General features: G+C 40.0%; 1 protein-coding gene across 2 annotated transcripts in view; it reads right to left on the bottom strand.

The window, feature by feature from the left end:
* LOC121900515 (E3 SUMO-protein ligase PIAS1-like) overlaps window positions 1-17,749 on the bottom strand; it is a 60,971-nt gene extending 43,222 nt beyond the window's left edge. The window contains exon 1 of one of the 2 annotated variants that reach the window (XM_042416932.1): window positions 17,701-17,749. In XM_042416932.1, coding sequence (XP_042272866.1) covers window positions 17,701-17,724 — 24 coding nt within the window. In that variant the 5' untranslated portion in view covers window positions 17,725-17,749. Of the gene's footprint in view, window positions 1-3,048; window positions 3,070-17,700 lie in introns of those variants that run through there. The other variant, XM_042416939.1, reaches the window with a different exon arrangement.
* Between the last annotated feature and the right edge of the window lie 313 nt (window positions 17,750-18,062).

Below are 18,062 nucleotides of genomic sequence, written 5' to 3'. Positions count from 1 at the left end.
CAAACTGTCCCAAGAAACCAGAGTTGGGCCACTGGGCAAAAAGAATCTGGTCTCTAATAAACCCTGATAGTAAAGATGTCCAACAGATTTCCATCTCTGTTGAATGTTTATAGAACACTACATCTGAAACAAATATTAGCCATGTAGGCTTACTTTTGGACAGTCCAATAAAAACCAACATAACGGTGTCTGATATGATCTGTTTTGGAAAATTGGACATCCATGTTTCCAATATCACGTCCGCATTAAGCTGGCTAAATCTGAAGATACATATTTCTCTCCCCAAAACAGAGTTCTTTGAAAATGCTCTCCAGATTGGAGTAATCTCTAAATTCTGGCCTTTGCTTCAGCGTGTGAATGCAGAAACAGACCTTTTCAGAAACAATGATGTACTATTTGATCGTAGGTAACGTTTTTGAGCTGCTTTCATGTCGCTATTTATATACTGGGTGCAGATGTTTGACAAAAAATGTAAATTAGAAGAATTAAATTGTGAGTTTGGCTCCATTCAAACACACTATATATATATATATAATACATAGGTTTAACCAGGCCGAGTCCTCACCAGATGTTGACTGTGATGCGCACTTTTGTTGAAGAAGAGATTAAACCATTTTCAAAATTAGTCACCTCGGTGTGGACATAGTCTTAGTGTTCAATTTGAGCTGAGCGATCTTAACTGGAGTCTCATCTCTCGCGGTATGTTTGGTAGATTCTTGTCGGACTGGCGGGTGGTGTGTAGGGTAATAATTCGTTGGTGAGAATGACGGGTGGACGGGGATGAGGGGGGAAGGGGGATGGGGAGAAAGAGAAAGAGAAAGAGAGAGAGAGAGAGAGAGAGAGAGAGAGAGAGCAGCTGAGCCTCCAAACCAAATGAAATTCTCCACAGCTCCAGTGAAAACACAGCAGGGAGGGGGAGGAGGAGGGGGAGGATGAGGGGGAGGAGGAGGGGGAGGATGAGGGATGATGAGGGAGGATGAGGGAGGATGAGGGAGGAGGGCGGTGAGGCTGGAAGTGGCAGCTTAGATGGACACATTATCTGAGAAAAAAAAAAAAAAGATTCACTGGAACGTTCTCACACTCTCCGTCTTTCTCTCTGACAACACACACACACACACACACACACACAGGTCAACGTGCTAATATGACAGTGCTCGCTTGTATTTAAGTAGATGAAGTACGGCAGCTGATCATGTCACAGCCGCTCTTTTTGAACAATACGTTTCATAAACAAAGTCACATCCATGCATGATAAAGTATTTGTTTTTTAACAGAGAAACACTAACAGTAGATAAGAGTGTTAAAGTGGGAAAACCCACCGGTTGCACAAGTATTCCCGGTTTCTTTTAGCAATTTCGTCAATGCTCGTCATCACAGAAACATGGGAGTCCCCTGGATAATTTAACAATGATACAAGTTTATGTTATGTCTCTCAGTGTTAAATATTTCAACCTCCCTTCTGAGAAATCGAAACCCACGAGCCTCGGCCACCTTTTCTATGAAGAAGCAGTTAGTTAGAGGCGAATCAGAGCCGGAGAACATTTGAAATGCCTAATTGTTGCAGTAGGGAACAAAAAACCTCGCCATACTTTCATCTGAGCCCATGTATTCGCCCATACTGGCTTATCATATACAGAATATACTGGTATTTAGAGCTGCAACGATTAGTCGACTGACAGGAAACTGATCTGTAATTCTGATAATCACATAATCTTTCAAGCAAAAAACTTTTTTATGATGTTTTTTTTATACTCCTCTTTGATAATAAACTGATTATCTTTGGCTTTTGGACTGTTGGTTGGACCAAAAAAAAAGACATTTCCTACAGTAACGAGGGGCTCTGGGATCTCGGGATGGATATTTATCACAATTTATAACATTTAACAAAACCACACAAAGAATCGGTGGATTAATCAGTAATGAAAATAATCATTAGTTGCAGCCCTGCTGGTATTGGTGTTGGCTGAAAAGAAGAAACTGCAATGCAGAAATGCCAAAGTTATGTTTGTGGTGTTGTAGCAACCAGTTTATCCATCACAGAGCACTGACAAGGTTATTTTTCAACTGTTAAACGTCTCACTCACTACATTTCATAGTTACAAATCTTTAAAAACCTTATCTAAAACGTTATGTCATGTGTATACATAAAAAAAAAGCAGTAATCACTTGATATATCGTTATTTAAACTTCTGTTGAAACATTTTCTTTTTTAGCATTTTTGCCTTAAAAACTTGGACAGTTCAGATTGAAACAGGAAGCAAAGGGAGACAAAGAGAGTATGACGAGGCTGGAATTGAAAAGGGGATGTTGTGGTTATTCGGTATGTGCAACAACCGCTAGTCTGCCAGGATTCCCCTGGATTTCTTTCACTATCTAATATTAATGTTTCAAAAATCCAGTATCGGTCAGGCTGTGTGCAAAACTGATCCAGAATCCAAAACTAACACTAATTTAAGCATCTGAATGTAATCTTTAGTTTATGCTTGCTTTTAAAAGAATTTAAAGTGTAGTGACTGGATGTTTCTTCCTGGAGTCGTAGCTGACTTTTCTTTATGTACACAGGCTCGCAGCGTTTCGTTTTTTGTTTTTTTTTTTTTAAATCAAAGAGCTAGTTATGTTCTGATGCAGCTGCTCATCTTTTGATGGTTCAATCAGGAGAATTTCATGCCCATCCAGGCCTTGGAAGCGCTCCAAAAGTCAGTCACTTAACATCGTCTATGCAAAAAAAAAAAAAAAAAATTAACAGGAAGAGTGAAATAATCCTCCCACTTCTCAACTCTGTCACAGTAATATTTAAAAAAAAAAAAAACCACAGAGCACCAAACTGAAGCTGGACTGGTTCTCATGGCTCTGTGCTGTCAGGGAGAGAGAGAGAGACAGCGACACTACTGCATCTGTCAGAGGCTTACATGTTATTAAAACGCCCGTATACACACACACACAGCTTAGCGAAACACGCAAACCAACTCTTGCATGCTCTTTCTCTCTCTCTCACACACACACACACACACATACTGAATGACCCTCACCTCCGCCGTAAACACACACCTGTTAACGCTGCCGTGCTGCAGTGCAGATCAGTCGACTGCAGTGGAGCCGTAATGAAAGGAAACGGGCGGCGCGGAGACCTGTTTGATGATGAGGAGAGGCAGGTTGGAACTGGCCGGTGGCCGAACCACCTTGAATGGGCCGTTTCATCTGTCAGGAGAAAACACTGGCCCTCAAAACTGCAGACTGGCCGGCGATGAGCTCCGGTTTCTTTACACAATGAGAAAGTTGGAGAAAGACCAGCACAGGTTACCGGCTCCGTGCCCTCCCTCCACTCCCTTATGATTTTTTTTTTTCCCCAGCGTTAATCTCTTATTTCTCTTATTATTTATTACTTCTGTTATTTAAGACGCTGTAATCATTCAGTGTTTTTTGCAGACGGGTCTTTACTTGATCTTTTTTTAGGATGTGAGATTTATTTTTTATGTTTATTTTAGCTTGAATCAATTGGCAAATAAATTGATTTGTCAAACAACAGAATATGAATCAGCAACTGTTTTGATAATCAATTAATGGTTAAAGACATTTTAAGCTTAAAAAGTAACTATTTTTTTAATTTCTGTGTGTTTAATATATAGTGATATAATGCACCATTACTGTATATTTGCTGTTAGTGTTTTGTTTTTGACAGGTTTATTTTGAAATGCTTAATATCTTGGTCGCAACTCTCCGTTAACCAAATTTAAGTGGTCTTTATCAAATATATTTTATGTGTTTACATTAAAGACAAATATCATATCAGCCAATACTTTATATTGTCATCAATATAAAGTATATTGTCCCGCTCAGGCTTTATTTCTGACTGAATATATCGTGTATGACTGTGATTTTTCTCCAGCAGACATTTTGACTTGTCATAGTAGGAAAAGCACAGGTGTTACTAATATCAGTAACAATAGCTCTGTTTTATTCAAGTGTCCCAGTAAGATGTGATAGTGAACCAGCATGTGCACTACCAGGACTAAAGCAGCTAAATGGGATTCAGCCATTAGGCTATTAATTTCATTATTTGAACACTGTGACATTTTTAGAATTTGGTGAAAAGGTCTTTTATTTTTATACTTAACAAGGGAGAGCCCACAAACAACTGCAAACCGGACATTCACAAATGCACACAAATGCACACACACACACACACACACACACACACACACACACACACACACACACACACACACACACACACACACACACACACACACACACACACAAGTACACGAAATATTTCATGCAAGGTGCTTCAGTTCAACAGAGCACACACACACACACACAGAGGGCAGGCATTCACAAAGACGATGCATGCGTGCTACAGATCTGGCACACAAAGAGTTAGCATGCGAGGGGGAACATGTTCACACACACACACACACAGACAGACACACACACACACACACACACACACACACACACACACACACACACAAAGCATCAGAATCCACACACGACACGAGATCATTAACCTCGCACTCATCACGTGCTGTCCAAACGGCTGGTGTGCACAACCTCAAATGCAGCGTTCTGTCACATTACCGTCATATGACCATGTGACACACACACACAGACAAACACACACACACACACACACACAATGACACTTTATGCATGTGTATGTGAATACAGAAGCTCAAAAGCCACAACTACCTCAACACCTTCCTTTCCAGAGAATCAAAAGATAAACATATTTTTGACAATGATTGTTAACTCCACCTACACTGAGAGAGGAAAATCTTCAGTTCTAAGCTTCAAAAGGTACAAATTCGGCCTCCATAAGAAGACAACTTTAGGCTAGGTTTTTTTTTTCATTGCCTGAGGTGACACAGTACACCATAAATATTTTCCTCCCTTCATGACGACACTCAGAAGTAATGCTGTGAAACAAGAGTCTCCAGACCGCACCTTGATTCTGACTCTGACTTGATCCCACTGATTTTTACACCCAAATTAGTCAGAAATCCAGATGAAGGTGTTGTAAAACCAACAGTTTTCTATCATTTTGTTGCCTTTATTTACCGATTCAGGGTGCTGATGGGTTTTTTGGGGCTCAAATAACAAAAAGGTCCTCGTATAACTGTGTAATTGAAAACATCTGAGGACTAAGAGCTGCCAGCTAATATTACCGTCAGACAATTGACGTCTGGTGATACTGACGGCGGCTCAGGTTCCTGCAGTCGTCACGGCTTGTTTGACCATTAAAGAGGTTTTTGATGCACACGATTACAGAATGTATGTATGTGCTGCAGAGGTAAAGCAAAATGTCAATACTAGTGCTGATACACAAACCCAGTTAAGGTAGCAACATCAAAATCATTTTTTGAGCTTCATTTGAGGAATGTAGACATGTTTTTTTCTACAAGAGCTGCAACAGTAAGTCGATTAATCGATTAGCCGAACGGGAGAAAATTAACCGACTGCTATTTTGATAGTTTAATTAATCGTTTCAGTCACTTTTCATGCAAAAAAGCCAAACATTCTTTGTTTTCAGCTCCTTAAATGTGAGGATTTTCTGCTTTTCTTTGTCATATCGGATAGTAAAACTACCAGCTGGTCAGAAAAAACAAGCAATTTGAAGACACCACCTGGGACAAAATGGTTATATAATAACAATAATAATTGTTAGTTGCAGCCCTATTTTCTACTAAACCGTTTTTTCATTTAACAAAGAAACCAAATGTTTGTGTCTCAACACAAGCAGTGATACAAGAACTTAGAGCCTAAATTAAATTGTCTAATATAAGCTCATTTAAAATTTAAATCAGATAAAAACTTTGCTAGCATTCAACAGCGCTGGAGCAGCAAACAGAAACCAGTTACTTTGCTCTGCATCACAGCGTACTATGTCTCCATCACTCCTCTCCGTTTCCATTTCAGTTAGTTAGAAAAGAGTTTTTTTGTAAAAGTTAACAGCCTGTCATGCTGTTATCCAGAATTACTCTGTGTACAATGACACATAACAGAAAGCAGTGAAATGCAAGTTGACTGGTGAAGGCTTCTCAAGTGATTATTCAAGTTTTCAACATTTCAGGGGGGGTTGTGGGGGGGGGGGGGCAGCTCCACACACTGCCCAGTTATGTTCGGTCAGATGCTTCTTTTTTGGGAATAAAGTGAGGCTGTACTTGTACACAGACCATGGCAGTACATTATATCTCTCCCCCCTTTACCCTGTAGCAGCCATGGACGCGTATGAACTTGCTCCTCTCCTCAGTATGAATTTAGTTAAATGAGATTTAAACGTCAATATCATTAAATTAAATTTCCATTCCCAACAGAGACGCCCTGTTCGCCGAGGGTCGGCAGCGTGTGACCCGAGGTCAACCCAGATTGGAAACAGAGTCACAAACCAAGGTCAGCTGACAAGGACTGACCCAATCAGATTAGCTTAAGATTTAACCCGTGTGACAGTGAGGGCCAGAGTGGAGTCGAAAAAAAACTCTCAGTAGTGACCCCTAAAGGTCGTGTTGGTCCTTTTACCGAGCCACACCAAAGTAATGTCTTCGAGCAGCTGACGGTGTTTCCCTGTGAGCTCCACATGTTTGCTAGTAGAGCTAAAAAAAAAAAATCACTTTATTTGGTTTTTAAAGGGTGAACAGTAATGCAGTTCTTTTGACTCCCGAGAGACTGGGAGATGGTGAGGCTAATAATGTTGTGCCAAGCAGTTTTCTGCAAAGGATCTGCAGGATGTGTGTGTTTGTGTGTGTGTGTGTGGGTGTACGGAGGTTGTGTAGGCGGATGAGGGAGGGGGGGGGGGGGGAGGAGGAGGAGGAGGAGGGTAGCTTGCACACTACCTGGCCATTATATAAAGCTCCCACTCTCGGCTAGAGGGCTCTGTACTGAGTGCCAGCTCCCTCCCCATCCTCCTCCCCTCTCTGTCCTCCCATCCCCCCACCCCTTAGCCTTCCAGCTCCTCTGACTCAGGCTTAACTCTGAAATACCTCCGCCTGTTGTTTTCTCTCCCTCCTGCCTCTGTGGTATCAAAATCACAGCGCGCGTTGTAGATCAAACAAAAGACCGAGTTTGGGACTAAAATATGGATCTGGCCCATTCTTCCCCGAGCGTGATCGGTTCATGAAACCCAGCTGGAGTGAGTTCAGAATGATTTTCGCTTTTTTAGTGCGTTACATGTTGTGCCACCACACCTGGGGCTAAAGAGGTCTAGTCCCAGCTTGCCACAGGCTGATAGTGAATCTGAGACCCGTCCCTTTCGCCGCAGAAAGGCACAAAGTTGTGATGACAACCACCAGGGGTTTGTAATCCGGTGCCAAAACAGTGCAGGTAAAAGCTGCTGGTAGCAACCAAACAGCACAGGTTTGCTGCCGTGTATGTGGATAAAGACAGGTTGTAGGAACAACTTGGACAAAGAGCTGCGATGGTAACGTGGTGCTAACAATCGAGCGGGGGACAAAACAGGAAAACACCTGTTAGCTTATCGCTGCCCCCCCCCCCCCACCGTGTTGAAGAAAGAAGGAAGGAACGAAAAAGGCAGCAAGAACAAGGACATTAGACACCAAAAACCTACCGGTCTGATCTGGCAAGAAAACGAAGAGGGGTAGGAAGACACCGATGAGTTACAATCACCCTTTTGATCCTGTGATCCTCGAAATTTTATCGAAATCGCAGTATGGCCTACTGCAATATGTGTCAAAATACCATTTTATTAGGCTAAATACTGCAGAGATGTCCTGACCTACACATCATATTCCACAGACTTAGAAAAACGTCTTTTTTTGATACAGATAACCTAAAAATGTTTTTCAATGAAAATGAGAATCACGATGTAAAAATTAGCATCCGTCTAATATCGCAATTGCAATATCAGTCAAATTAATTGCAATTAGATATATTTTTTAGCCCTAGTCAGCAGACGCCGAGATGAAGGAGAATCGTAGAGACGGTAGCCTGAGACTGCAGACTGTGAAGCAAACATATGGTAGAGAGCAGAGAGCTCAGATACCTTTTTTTTTTTTATCTTAAGAGCGGCCTCTCTGATGTCGAGCTGCATCTTAGGACAGTCTGGGGATTGCAATTACATTACCGTGGTCCAGGTCCCGAGCTTCATTCAGAGGGAGAGAACAGCCTGGACCGGCACACCAGGCCGTCCTCTCAGGTCTTCAAATCCAATTCCAACCTCGCCGCAGCTGCACGATTGGAAGAAATGTGCCTCGAGTTGTTTTTTTGGTGAAATTACAACTATGATATACAGTATAGAGCAGACAGCTATTTATTGCTGTTTTCTGCTTCTGGTTTAAGATGTTCCCTTATCCTTATGTCATGGTTTTAAGTCATTTTGAAAATAGGATTATCAGAAAACCATTTTCACTTATTTGTTTGTATTGTATGCTTGAATTAGCAGCTTTATTATAGTGCATATTTATGTTGCTATCAGCTTAGCAGGAGTAATTATGTTTGAAACGAATATGAGTTTAATATTCAATTAAATCCACTTATTGATACCTGATCGTCGCGTGTCAGGACGACCCGATACTTCAGTCACACACTGAGTTTTTAAAAGCGCTTATATCAAACTATACAGAAGATGACAGGCTGCTGGTGCTGCAGAGTCTGCAGTAGGTTTGCCAGCTCTAATGAAAAAGAAAACTGCAAAAGTCATTTCTGGATACTGAATACTTTTCCTCTGAAGCAATATTATTTGACAGTAAAAATCTTTCACCATGGTGGTTAAATTAGGATAATGCTTGGAATTGCAAAAGAAATGGACATCTGTTAACAGTCACACGCACACAGTAGCTACACGCAGTCCGTTTGATAACATGCATGTGCATATTTCTCTTTTTATTGGGTTTTTTTTACCTGGCGTTCAGTTGGGTATCAAGCATTCAAGAATTTCACTAATATTGATATCATGGTGCCGTTCCTGTGTCTCACTGGCTGCCCGGCTTGATGTGGTCATTTCCTTTCCTTACGAAAGTCCGAAGAAACTTTTTGAATCAGGCCTCGTAGATCTAATGTGAGTGAAGATTTCAGCTGCTGGATCGCTTATTTCTCACCTCAAATTCAGGTTATATTGTCTACATTTCATTTTAATTTTCAAAATTGAATTAACATTTGAATATTGCCCATTGTACAGCGGGGGGACAACTTTGAAAATTAAATGTCAAACAGCTTTTTTCCATTTTCATTTTAATACGGCCACAGAACGCCCGTACCAGTGAAAATGAAAATGCAAAGTGGATTATTGCATTTTCATTTTTACTCAAATAACAATCATTATACTATTGTGGAATTACATTTTCATTTTCAAGTTTACATAATCGTTTTAATAAAAGTCCCCAGTGGCTTCCCATAATTAAAAAAAAAATCTATTTTTTCAGGCATTTTATTGCAGGAAAAAACAGCCTTTCTTATCATTGCTGATTGAATAACTTCATGTTGTTTTCTTACTGTTGGTCAGACAACATGATCTCTCTGGCCTCTGACTCATTTTGATGAACATTTGTCATGATTGTATATTGTTGCACTATGACGTGTTACTGCTGTGAGAAAGTTGCCAAACTAAATCTCATTAAATGACAATAAAGATCTCTTATCATATTTTATTTTATCTCATTTTAAAGACTAAACTGATAATCCTGAACAATGAAAATACTGATAAATAAACCAATTATGATTTTAACTCTTAGTGGAAGCTTCCAGAGACACAGTGCTGTTGATCACTACTCACTAACTTGTATATTAAAGTCACCCAACACTCCACAGGTAAGAAGTGACCCACTGGATCATCATAATAAGTTCATTTAACTTTAACCAGTAATCAAAGCCACTCTTTAAAATGTAGATATCACGGCAGGCTGCTTGCTAAAGGATGAAAGCTGTTTGTTGAATCAGTGTCTTATGCTGCGGTCCCTCAGGTTACAGGGTCACCGGAGAGGCTACAGCATGCGCTCACTTCTAATATTAGTCATTAACCCTTTAAGCTGACTGCACAGGACTCTACAGAAACATCTCTAATAGACGGCATCAGTCGCCCAGAGATATAAAAACAAGAAATCCTTCATCACCTCAGACAAAAGGCTCTACGGGACCACGAGTGGTACGACATGACAGGGACAAGAAGACGCCAAGAAAGACAAACACCTGGCAGAGTTAAAGTGTCTTTTCATTTGATGACATTTAGTTTTCATTTTTCTTAAAATATCAGAAAGAAAAAAAAAATCAGTATGTGGTTATTTTCTGTTTCTCAAGACCACATTTCCCTTTAATGCTCAGTGTTTCATGTCGTAATAATATATATTAAATATAACCAGTTAGGTATGTCAGTCCATTAATTATGTTTCCATGTCGACGTATTTAGATCACGTTGCATCCAGGCAACTGTAAAAATAAAGTCTGCATGTGAAATCAGAAGTTTCAAAAGAAAACTCCTCATTAACTTATGCAGAAAGTGTCCAGAATTCTGTTAAAATCATTGTTTCCTGTTTGGGGAACCTGTCATGTAGGTGTTATCGGGTGTTGTTGGCAACATGATGTTGCACCAAAGCAGCGCCACATAAAACTGAAGCCTGAGATTTATGGGGGGAAAAAAAAAACAAAAAAAACGCAACTAATCTTGATGCATGCGTAACACAGAATCTGATGCCACAACTGCTGCGAATCAGAAGTGAATTATGAGGCACAAATTACAAAACGTGACAGTAGAACTAAGCTCTGCACACAAGTTGCCGTGTGCCTCGTGTGGAAAGATTTATTGACTTTAAGACGAAGGTCTGACATACACACCAGACTATGAAAGCCTGCAGAGGAATAAAGAGTTATTCTATGATGACAGGCTTTTCACGGGACATTTTTTATTCATTTATCCCTCCGTATTCACACAAGAATCCCTCTGATATTCCAATATTTAAAAACCTAATGCTACTGCCAGGAGGGTGGTCAGTGAAAAGCCTGTCTTTCTCTTCCAGTTGGAAACGCACAACCGAGCTCCAAACTGCTACCTACCCATGTCCGTCTCAAATGTGACATGTTTCCACGGCAACAGGACTGTGTGTAACAAAAAAAAAATCACCAAAGGAGCTCCATCTCCGGGGCGAAGCGGCGCAGAAGTCGATGGCTGCAGACAAATGTGTGCTCTCTCGCGGGGGGGGGGGGGGGGCAAAATATCGGACGACTGTAAAGCTTCGATGCTGGACTTGAACTTATAGAACAAACAGTGTGTGTGTGTGTGTCGTGCAGCCTGAAACCGCAGCGTTATCTTCACCTTGCAGCCCTAACTGATAAACTTCACCAAATACTCAGAACAAGGAAAAGGGCAATAACCCAGCTTCAACAGTTTGTTTACAGGTCTCTGCAGAAATTACGTACTAAGCTCCAAAGCTTTCTAAACACCTCTGACATCTGTGTAAAAGACGAGACATGCAACATCTGGGAGCTGGAGAACATCCGCTGTGCAGTGTGATCGATCAATCGCCAATATGATTTCTTTTTTTTCCTTACTTTCGTCTACAGTAGTTGTCTTTTATGTCTAAGGTGATGCTATAAAAAGCCACACTATCTCATTTTTAAAGACCAGTGTGTGCTTAAAACACACACACCTAAACCTACATGTGTATTTAAGCATTAAATCCACCAACAGAAGAGAAGAGTTATCATTCAGTTTGATGATTTCTATGTGGACGTCTAATTCTCTTTCAACTGAAAATCAACCGCTACGATAATGACAATGGAAATAAGAGAAATAGGCAGGTGCTGAAAGGATGTAGGGGAGCAGAGAAGAGGGCCTGTATCATTAGGGATTAACCTAGCCACAGGCTCTACAAATAGACTGTCTCCACCTATAAGCCGCCAGCGCACAGACAGTTATTTGTATTGCCAGGTTGCTGCTGCCGCAGCTCCAGAGAAGAGAGAAGACAGTTCAAAGAAGCTGTGGCGGATCGGGACTCCTGTGAAACAAAATGCAATGCAACAGGACACATTTAGGGGGGGGACTGGAAACATCAGAGGCTTCCACGAGCACAGGTTTTGTCTGATGAGGCTGCATCATAGATTCAGCAGCACACTATATAGTAACATAAACGCTTAAGAAACCATGAACAAAGCAGGCAGCAGTGCAAACCGATATATTACTGTCACAGATCAATTCTGCAGAATTACAGGTGTTACAACAGAGCAGGTGAAGCCTTAACGATCGAGTTACTAGAGCTGCTACAATTAGTCGATTAATCAGTTTGTTGATCAGCAGCTTTCTCTCGTCTTACGTTAAAATCAGCTGATTATCCTCACAGCCTTTTTCATTGTTTTCTGATGTTTTATAGAACAAACCGGTAATTGAGAAAGTAATTGATGGATAAGGAAAAGAATCATTAGTTGCAGCTCAACAAAAATATGATCAGCAACGTCTTTCAATCATTTTTTTTCCAAGCGAAAATGTACGTTTGCAGCTTAAGACCGAGAATAACGAGACACAATATCACAGCTGGTTCTGTCCTCTCTGCCCTTATGGCTGCTGACAAAAGCGCCACATGATGCACGTGGACAGAAATGTGTTCATTAAAATGACAAATTTTCATCTCAGGTGGGGAAACAGCAATAAAATGCTGTGATGTACCACCGTTACTGCTGATTTAATTATTTAAATCTCTTCATTCACTTAACAGAGGAAGGCGGACGGGCGGAGCTCATAACATTACAACATAAATACATCTTGATTTTATCAACGGCCATCGCTTATTGTTCCTTCAGTATTCAGGTCGTAACGACGTGTCATCGCAATACATGAATGTGACGTTATGCAGCATGTAGCTGAAGACATAGATTGTTAAATGCAGAAACACAATCGACACAGTCAGAGGTTTCTATTGCTGCCTGATAAAGTTTATAGTCTTAAAAAATATCCTTATCCTACTCTGGAATCTGAAAATAGTTTGTGTGAAGGCTTAATTTGGGGTTTGTGGGCGAATGAATTAAACTCCGAACATGTTCAGACATTTGCTCTTCATCTGGCGAAAGTCTCATCCTGCATTTTTTTATTATTTACTTTTGTAGATAAAGATCTGCTTTCAAAAAGTTCTTTAAAAGACAATTAAAGAAAGGTTCAAGTTTTTTCAAGCCTATCTTCAAACCATCCTGCTGAACTTCAGAGTGCATTTTTACACAGAATGAACACAGTTGTTTGTTGTCTCCCATCACTTACACTGAAATCACATAAGGGAGCTCCCTTTGCTCTGCTCAGCCAGTGTGAAAGTGACCAATAACTCTTTCAGTGTACACGAGGACATGTGACTATTGTTTGGAGAAAAGATTAAAAAAAAAAAAAAAACTTGAACCTCTCCTTTAAGCTTTTGCATTTTAAACAAAAACCTTTCAGACAAACTATTATAAAAAGTGAATTTTTTCAAACTTGAATATTTCATTTTTGCACATTTTGCACAGAAAGAAGAAAAGCTTAATAAATAAGTCAAAGGCTGTAACCAACGACTACTCTCATAAATCATTTAATTTGACTATTTTCCCCAAATTAATCTGTTTTTTGGTCTTTTGATCAGACATCATGTCTGAAAGCGATGTCATCAAATTGTTTTTTATTATCACATAAGACTGTAGGTTCTAATTAGGGAATTTCTGACACTTTTGCAAAAAATTACAGTATTTAATTAATTGATTATTACATTAATTGCAGATTATCTTTCTGCCTAATCAATCATATGAGCACTAAATAAATCAGACTTCACTTTGTTAATAAATATTGTGACTCGTCCTGGACTTTCACTGCACTGTTTCGTCAGCAAGATGTGCTGCAGCATTAATATTTCAAACACTGTCGAGTACACTCACAGTCAGGTTATATATTAAGTAAATTGTTTTTGATCAAAGTTTTTAACAACCGGCAAATATCAACACTTGAGAGATTCACTGCAGAGCAAAATGACACAACATCTAGACTATAGCAAATATTTATTAAAAATTAAAAGAAAAAGAAAAAAACTGGAAACTTTCGAGCCAAATACGCTTCAAACTGTAACATCTGGTGTAAACAAACTAATGTCACCAACAGTGGTGATCGTCAGCACTGATGACTGATTGATCAAGAAAGTAATTTAATCAAGAAGCTTTACAGAGAAACCACTGGACAAAACAGCAGTCTTGTCAGTCTGTCTTCACATACTTGTTATGGTTTTTTTTTGAGTGTTTGTCTTTAAAAAGGTGAGTAAAACCTCCCGGCTCTCGTCTCACTTTGCTTTTGACTGAATATTTTTGTGTTAAATTAGTGTTTCAATCGTTAATGTTTAGCAGTTTCACTTATGTAATAGTTAACTCGCTCAGAAGTTGTTTTTCTTTAAAGCACAACTCCTCCTCTTCACATAACTCAACAGGAGTTATGTGAAGCTCATGCTGAAGATATTTCCACCTAAAAACTAAAGAAAAGGTAATTTTAGAGATGTTGCAGTTGACTCATGAATTCCTGTGATAATAAAAAAGTCTTTGCTGGTATTTTAGACAGACAGAAAACAAAAGTACATTTCCAGAACTATTTAAAAAAAAAATGTTCATACCAACACAACTCTCAGACAGCTCGAGAGCTTTATAGTATTCATGGACTCACAAAACTACCAGAAACCTCTTTGTTTGTTTCTGTTTTGTCCACAGAATTCAGATTTCAAACTAAGAATTCACTGCTCTCAGGGCAGTTTGTCAGTTAATTTATAGTTTAAAAATCGGTTTATGATGCTGCGGATTTATTACTGATATAAACAATCTACACAATCGTTCCTTAAGCTGAGTATGTGAAGTAAGATCAGCGGGCATGAAGTTAACACATAAACACATAAAGAAAGCAGACGAGCAAAATGACTTCCATGTTTGGAAGGACGAGAAATCTCTACCGTTTTTATTTTTTTTATTTTTTAGTAATAACAGTAGTCTTAAAGAAATGCTGCTGCTGTCAATCAAAACAAGGCCATAACTGGTTCATCTAATGTTTTATTCAAAATCATTATTAAGTTAATCTTTTAACCTGTAAAAACATAACCACTGATGCCCTTCACACTTTAACCAGAGCCTGAAGTTATGTTAATTTTGTTCGACCAAAAAGTCCAAAAAACCCTCAAGCAGAGCTGAAACAGTTTATCACTTGTAGATCAACAACTATTCTGACACACAATTGATCATGCGAGTAATTTTTCAAGACAAAATATTGATAGTTCCTGAGTTCCAGCTTGTCACTTATAGGGATTTGCTGCTTTTCTTTGTCTAATGTGATAATAAAGTAAAAATCTTTGGGTTTCTGACTGGTGTTAGTTTGGATAAAACAAGCTTATTTCAATATGTCATTTGACATTTTATAGACCGAGCAACTGATTGATTACTCCGACAGATTCTAGCAGTTTAACATACAAGTTATTTGCAGCCCTACTGTGAGGATTTGATTTACAGTAAAAGCAAACAAATGTGCAGCTTTGAGAAGATGTGACTAGATTTACACAAAGCTGCATTTTCTTGTCTTATCCTTTAACCAGAAAGCCCGTGATATACAAGCACATGTAGCGTATATATACTGTAGTATGACCACATCTGGCTCTTCAAAAGAGGCAGAGGGTTTAGCTGTAAATCTGTTCATTACAGTCTGTATAGCTGAACAGCAGCTGGCACAAAGACGCATCTATACAGATCCACAGACCCCAGGCAGGCAGTGGAAACACGCTGGGGAAATGTCTAAAAATAGCTCAAGACTCTGATCAATAACTGCTAGATGGGTACCAACCCTGCTTTACAAAGTTAAATTAAAAAGGACTGGTTCACAATTTTTCCAAGTCTGTCTTAAAACAACAGTCAGGAGCCCAAAAGAACATTGCAATAGGTTTTCCTCGCTGAAATTATTCCTCTTGTTCATACTGAGCAGTAGAAGATCCCTTCATAATGCACTTACAATGTAAGTGATGGGGGACAAAATCCACAAGTCTCCTTCTGTGCAACAATATATTTAAAAGTTTATCTGAAGCTTATATGAAGCTTCATCCGTCCAAATGAGTCAAATCAAGTACATCTCTTTCAACGTTACAGTCTTTTTAGTGCCAGAGTTCCTCTTTTTGTTACTATACTTCCACCGCAGCTCAACAGTGAAACACAAAGAGGGAATTTGTTGCTAAAAAGACTGTAAATATGGCAGATATCCACTTGTTATGACTAACTCAGACTGATGAAGCTTCATATAAGCTTCAGATAAACACAGTGGACACGCTGTGGACTTTGGCCCCCATCACTTACATTGAAAGCACATTTGAAGGGGATCTTTTAATAGCCAGTATGAACAGCAGAATGATTACAGCAAGGAAAACCTCTTTCAGTGTTTATATGGACACCCAACTGTTGTTTTAAGACCGTCTTTTAACCATCATCCTGCCAACATATTTAATATACAAGGACTACCAACTGGGGTCCCTGGGGACCCCAAAACTAAACTACTGGAAGAAACAACCACCATAGCAAAATATTAACTTATTTCTTCTCAAAACATTATGAGTTATGTAATTAATCATCTGAAAAAACAGGTTATTATTATTTCAGGAAAGTTACAGTTAATTTGCATGAATATATACTTTTCTTCAATACACATTGCAGCTTTTATCCCGAGTACAATCTCTGCACAAAGCCTTTAAAATGACTGAGAGCGCGCCCCTCCCCACTTTAAATTAGGACCCACAGCAAACATGAACTCAATAAATAGTTCCATCTATTAAAACTGCATAAGCCGAATTGGGTGGTCCCCCAGGACCCCAATACACTGGTTTTTTTTTTTTTTTTTTTTTAAAGCACTAAATAAAACAAACGGAAAACAATCATCTGAAGTCAGCAGGAACAAATTGATTGACAAAGTCATGAAAAATTAGAATGACAAATGAATAAAGCACCTGTGAGATATGAGAAAAAGTAGACCTGCGGGGTCTGCGGGACCCCGGCCGGTAGGATTAAGGTCAAAAACGGTGTGTCAGTGCTGTAGGGTAAACAAAAAACTGAATGTGGACGCAAGGTGCATCAATGGTGGTGTTTAGAGGACGCTTTGCTGATATCGATCTGTATAACGGTTAATCAGCTACCGTTACAAGCAGCGGCGTGTTTTATTATAACAGAGCTCGTTATCAACAGGTAAAGTGAGAACCAGGTGTGACCTGAACAGGCCGAGCAGACGCCACTACACCCGCAGACAGACTCGGAACCAATAACAACTTTACAATCATTAACATGTGGAGTATTTTCTTGCACATGTGGCGTGTTTTCAAGCGAGAGCAGACACGCGTGATGCCGCTGTCATCCACTGACAGTCCTGCAGCCTGTCGGCGCGATGACCCGCTGAAATAAAACCTCCAGCAGCCCGGACAGAGACGCGTTCATCACGGCAGGGGGTCCGCCGCTTCCTTCGTGTTCAAATATGAAGCAGAGGATGGTTATGAAGTGAATACCGCCCCGCCGGGAGCTGGTGTGCTGGAGAAAACGGTCCGTTCAGCCAAAGCAGCGCGTCTCAATATCAACATAAACATGCCCGCGCAAGCTTTGGCAATAAAGTTGCTGCTGTGTTTGAGCGACAAACAGCAACATCTGACAACATCTCAGCCCCGCGAGGCTTAAATCACCGGAGCACGGTGCGACTTGACAATCAAAACGCGCACAAACCGAGTAAATTTATAATGATTTCAGGCTGCGCCTTACCTTCAGTTCCGCACTCTCCGCCATCTTGTATTTCTTAGCGCAGGCGTGGTGTGGAGTTGTCACATGACTGGGACGCGCAGAGCGCCGCGTGAACGCGCACACAGCCACAGGGGTGCGTTCAGGAGCACAAAACGAAGTCATGAAAAACAGCTGCAGAACGTATGAGGATTTTTCCCCCTTTTTTATTGAGCCCTAAGGTGGAAGAAGTATTCAGATCATTTACTTCAAGATCCATTCAGTCCTCCTGAGTGTATCAGTGCTTTAACACCTGCATCTTTGACCTCAAACCACCTCAAGAGATATAAGATAATCCTAATAAAGCAAAACACTGTCCAATTTAGTCTTCAAACCCCTATTTATAA

Source organism: Thunnus maccoyii, chromosome 1, assembly GCF_910596095.1.
Source record: "Thunnus maccoyii chromosome 1, fThuMac1.1, whole genome shotgun sequence".
NCBI classification, from domain to species: Eukaryota; Metazoa; Chordata; class Actinopteri; order Scombriformes; family Scombridae; genus Thunnus; species Thunnus maccoyii.
This window is presented reverse-complemented; position numbering and strand designations above follow the sequence as displayed.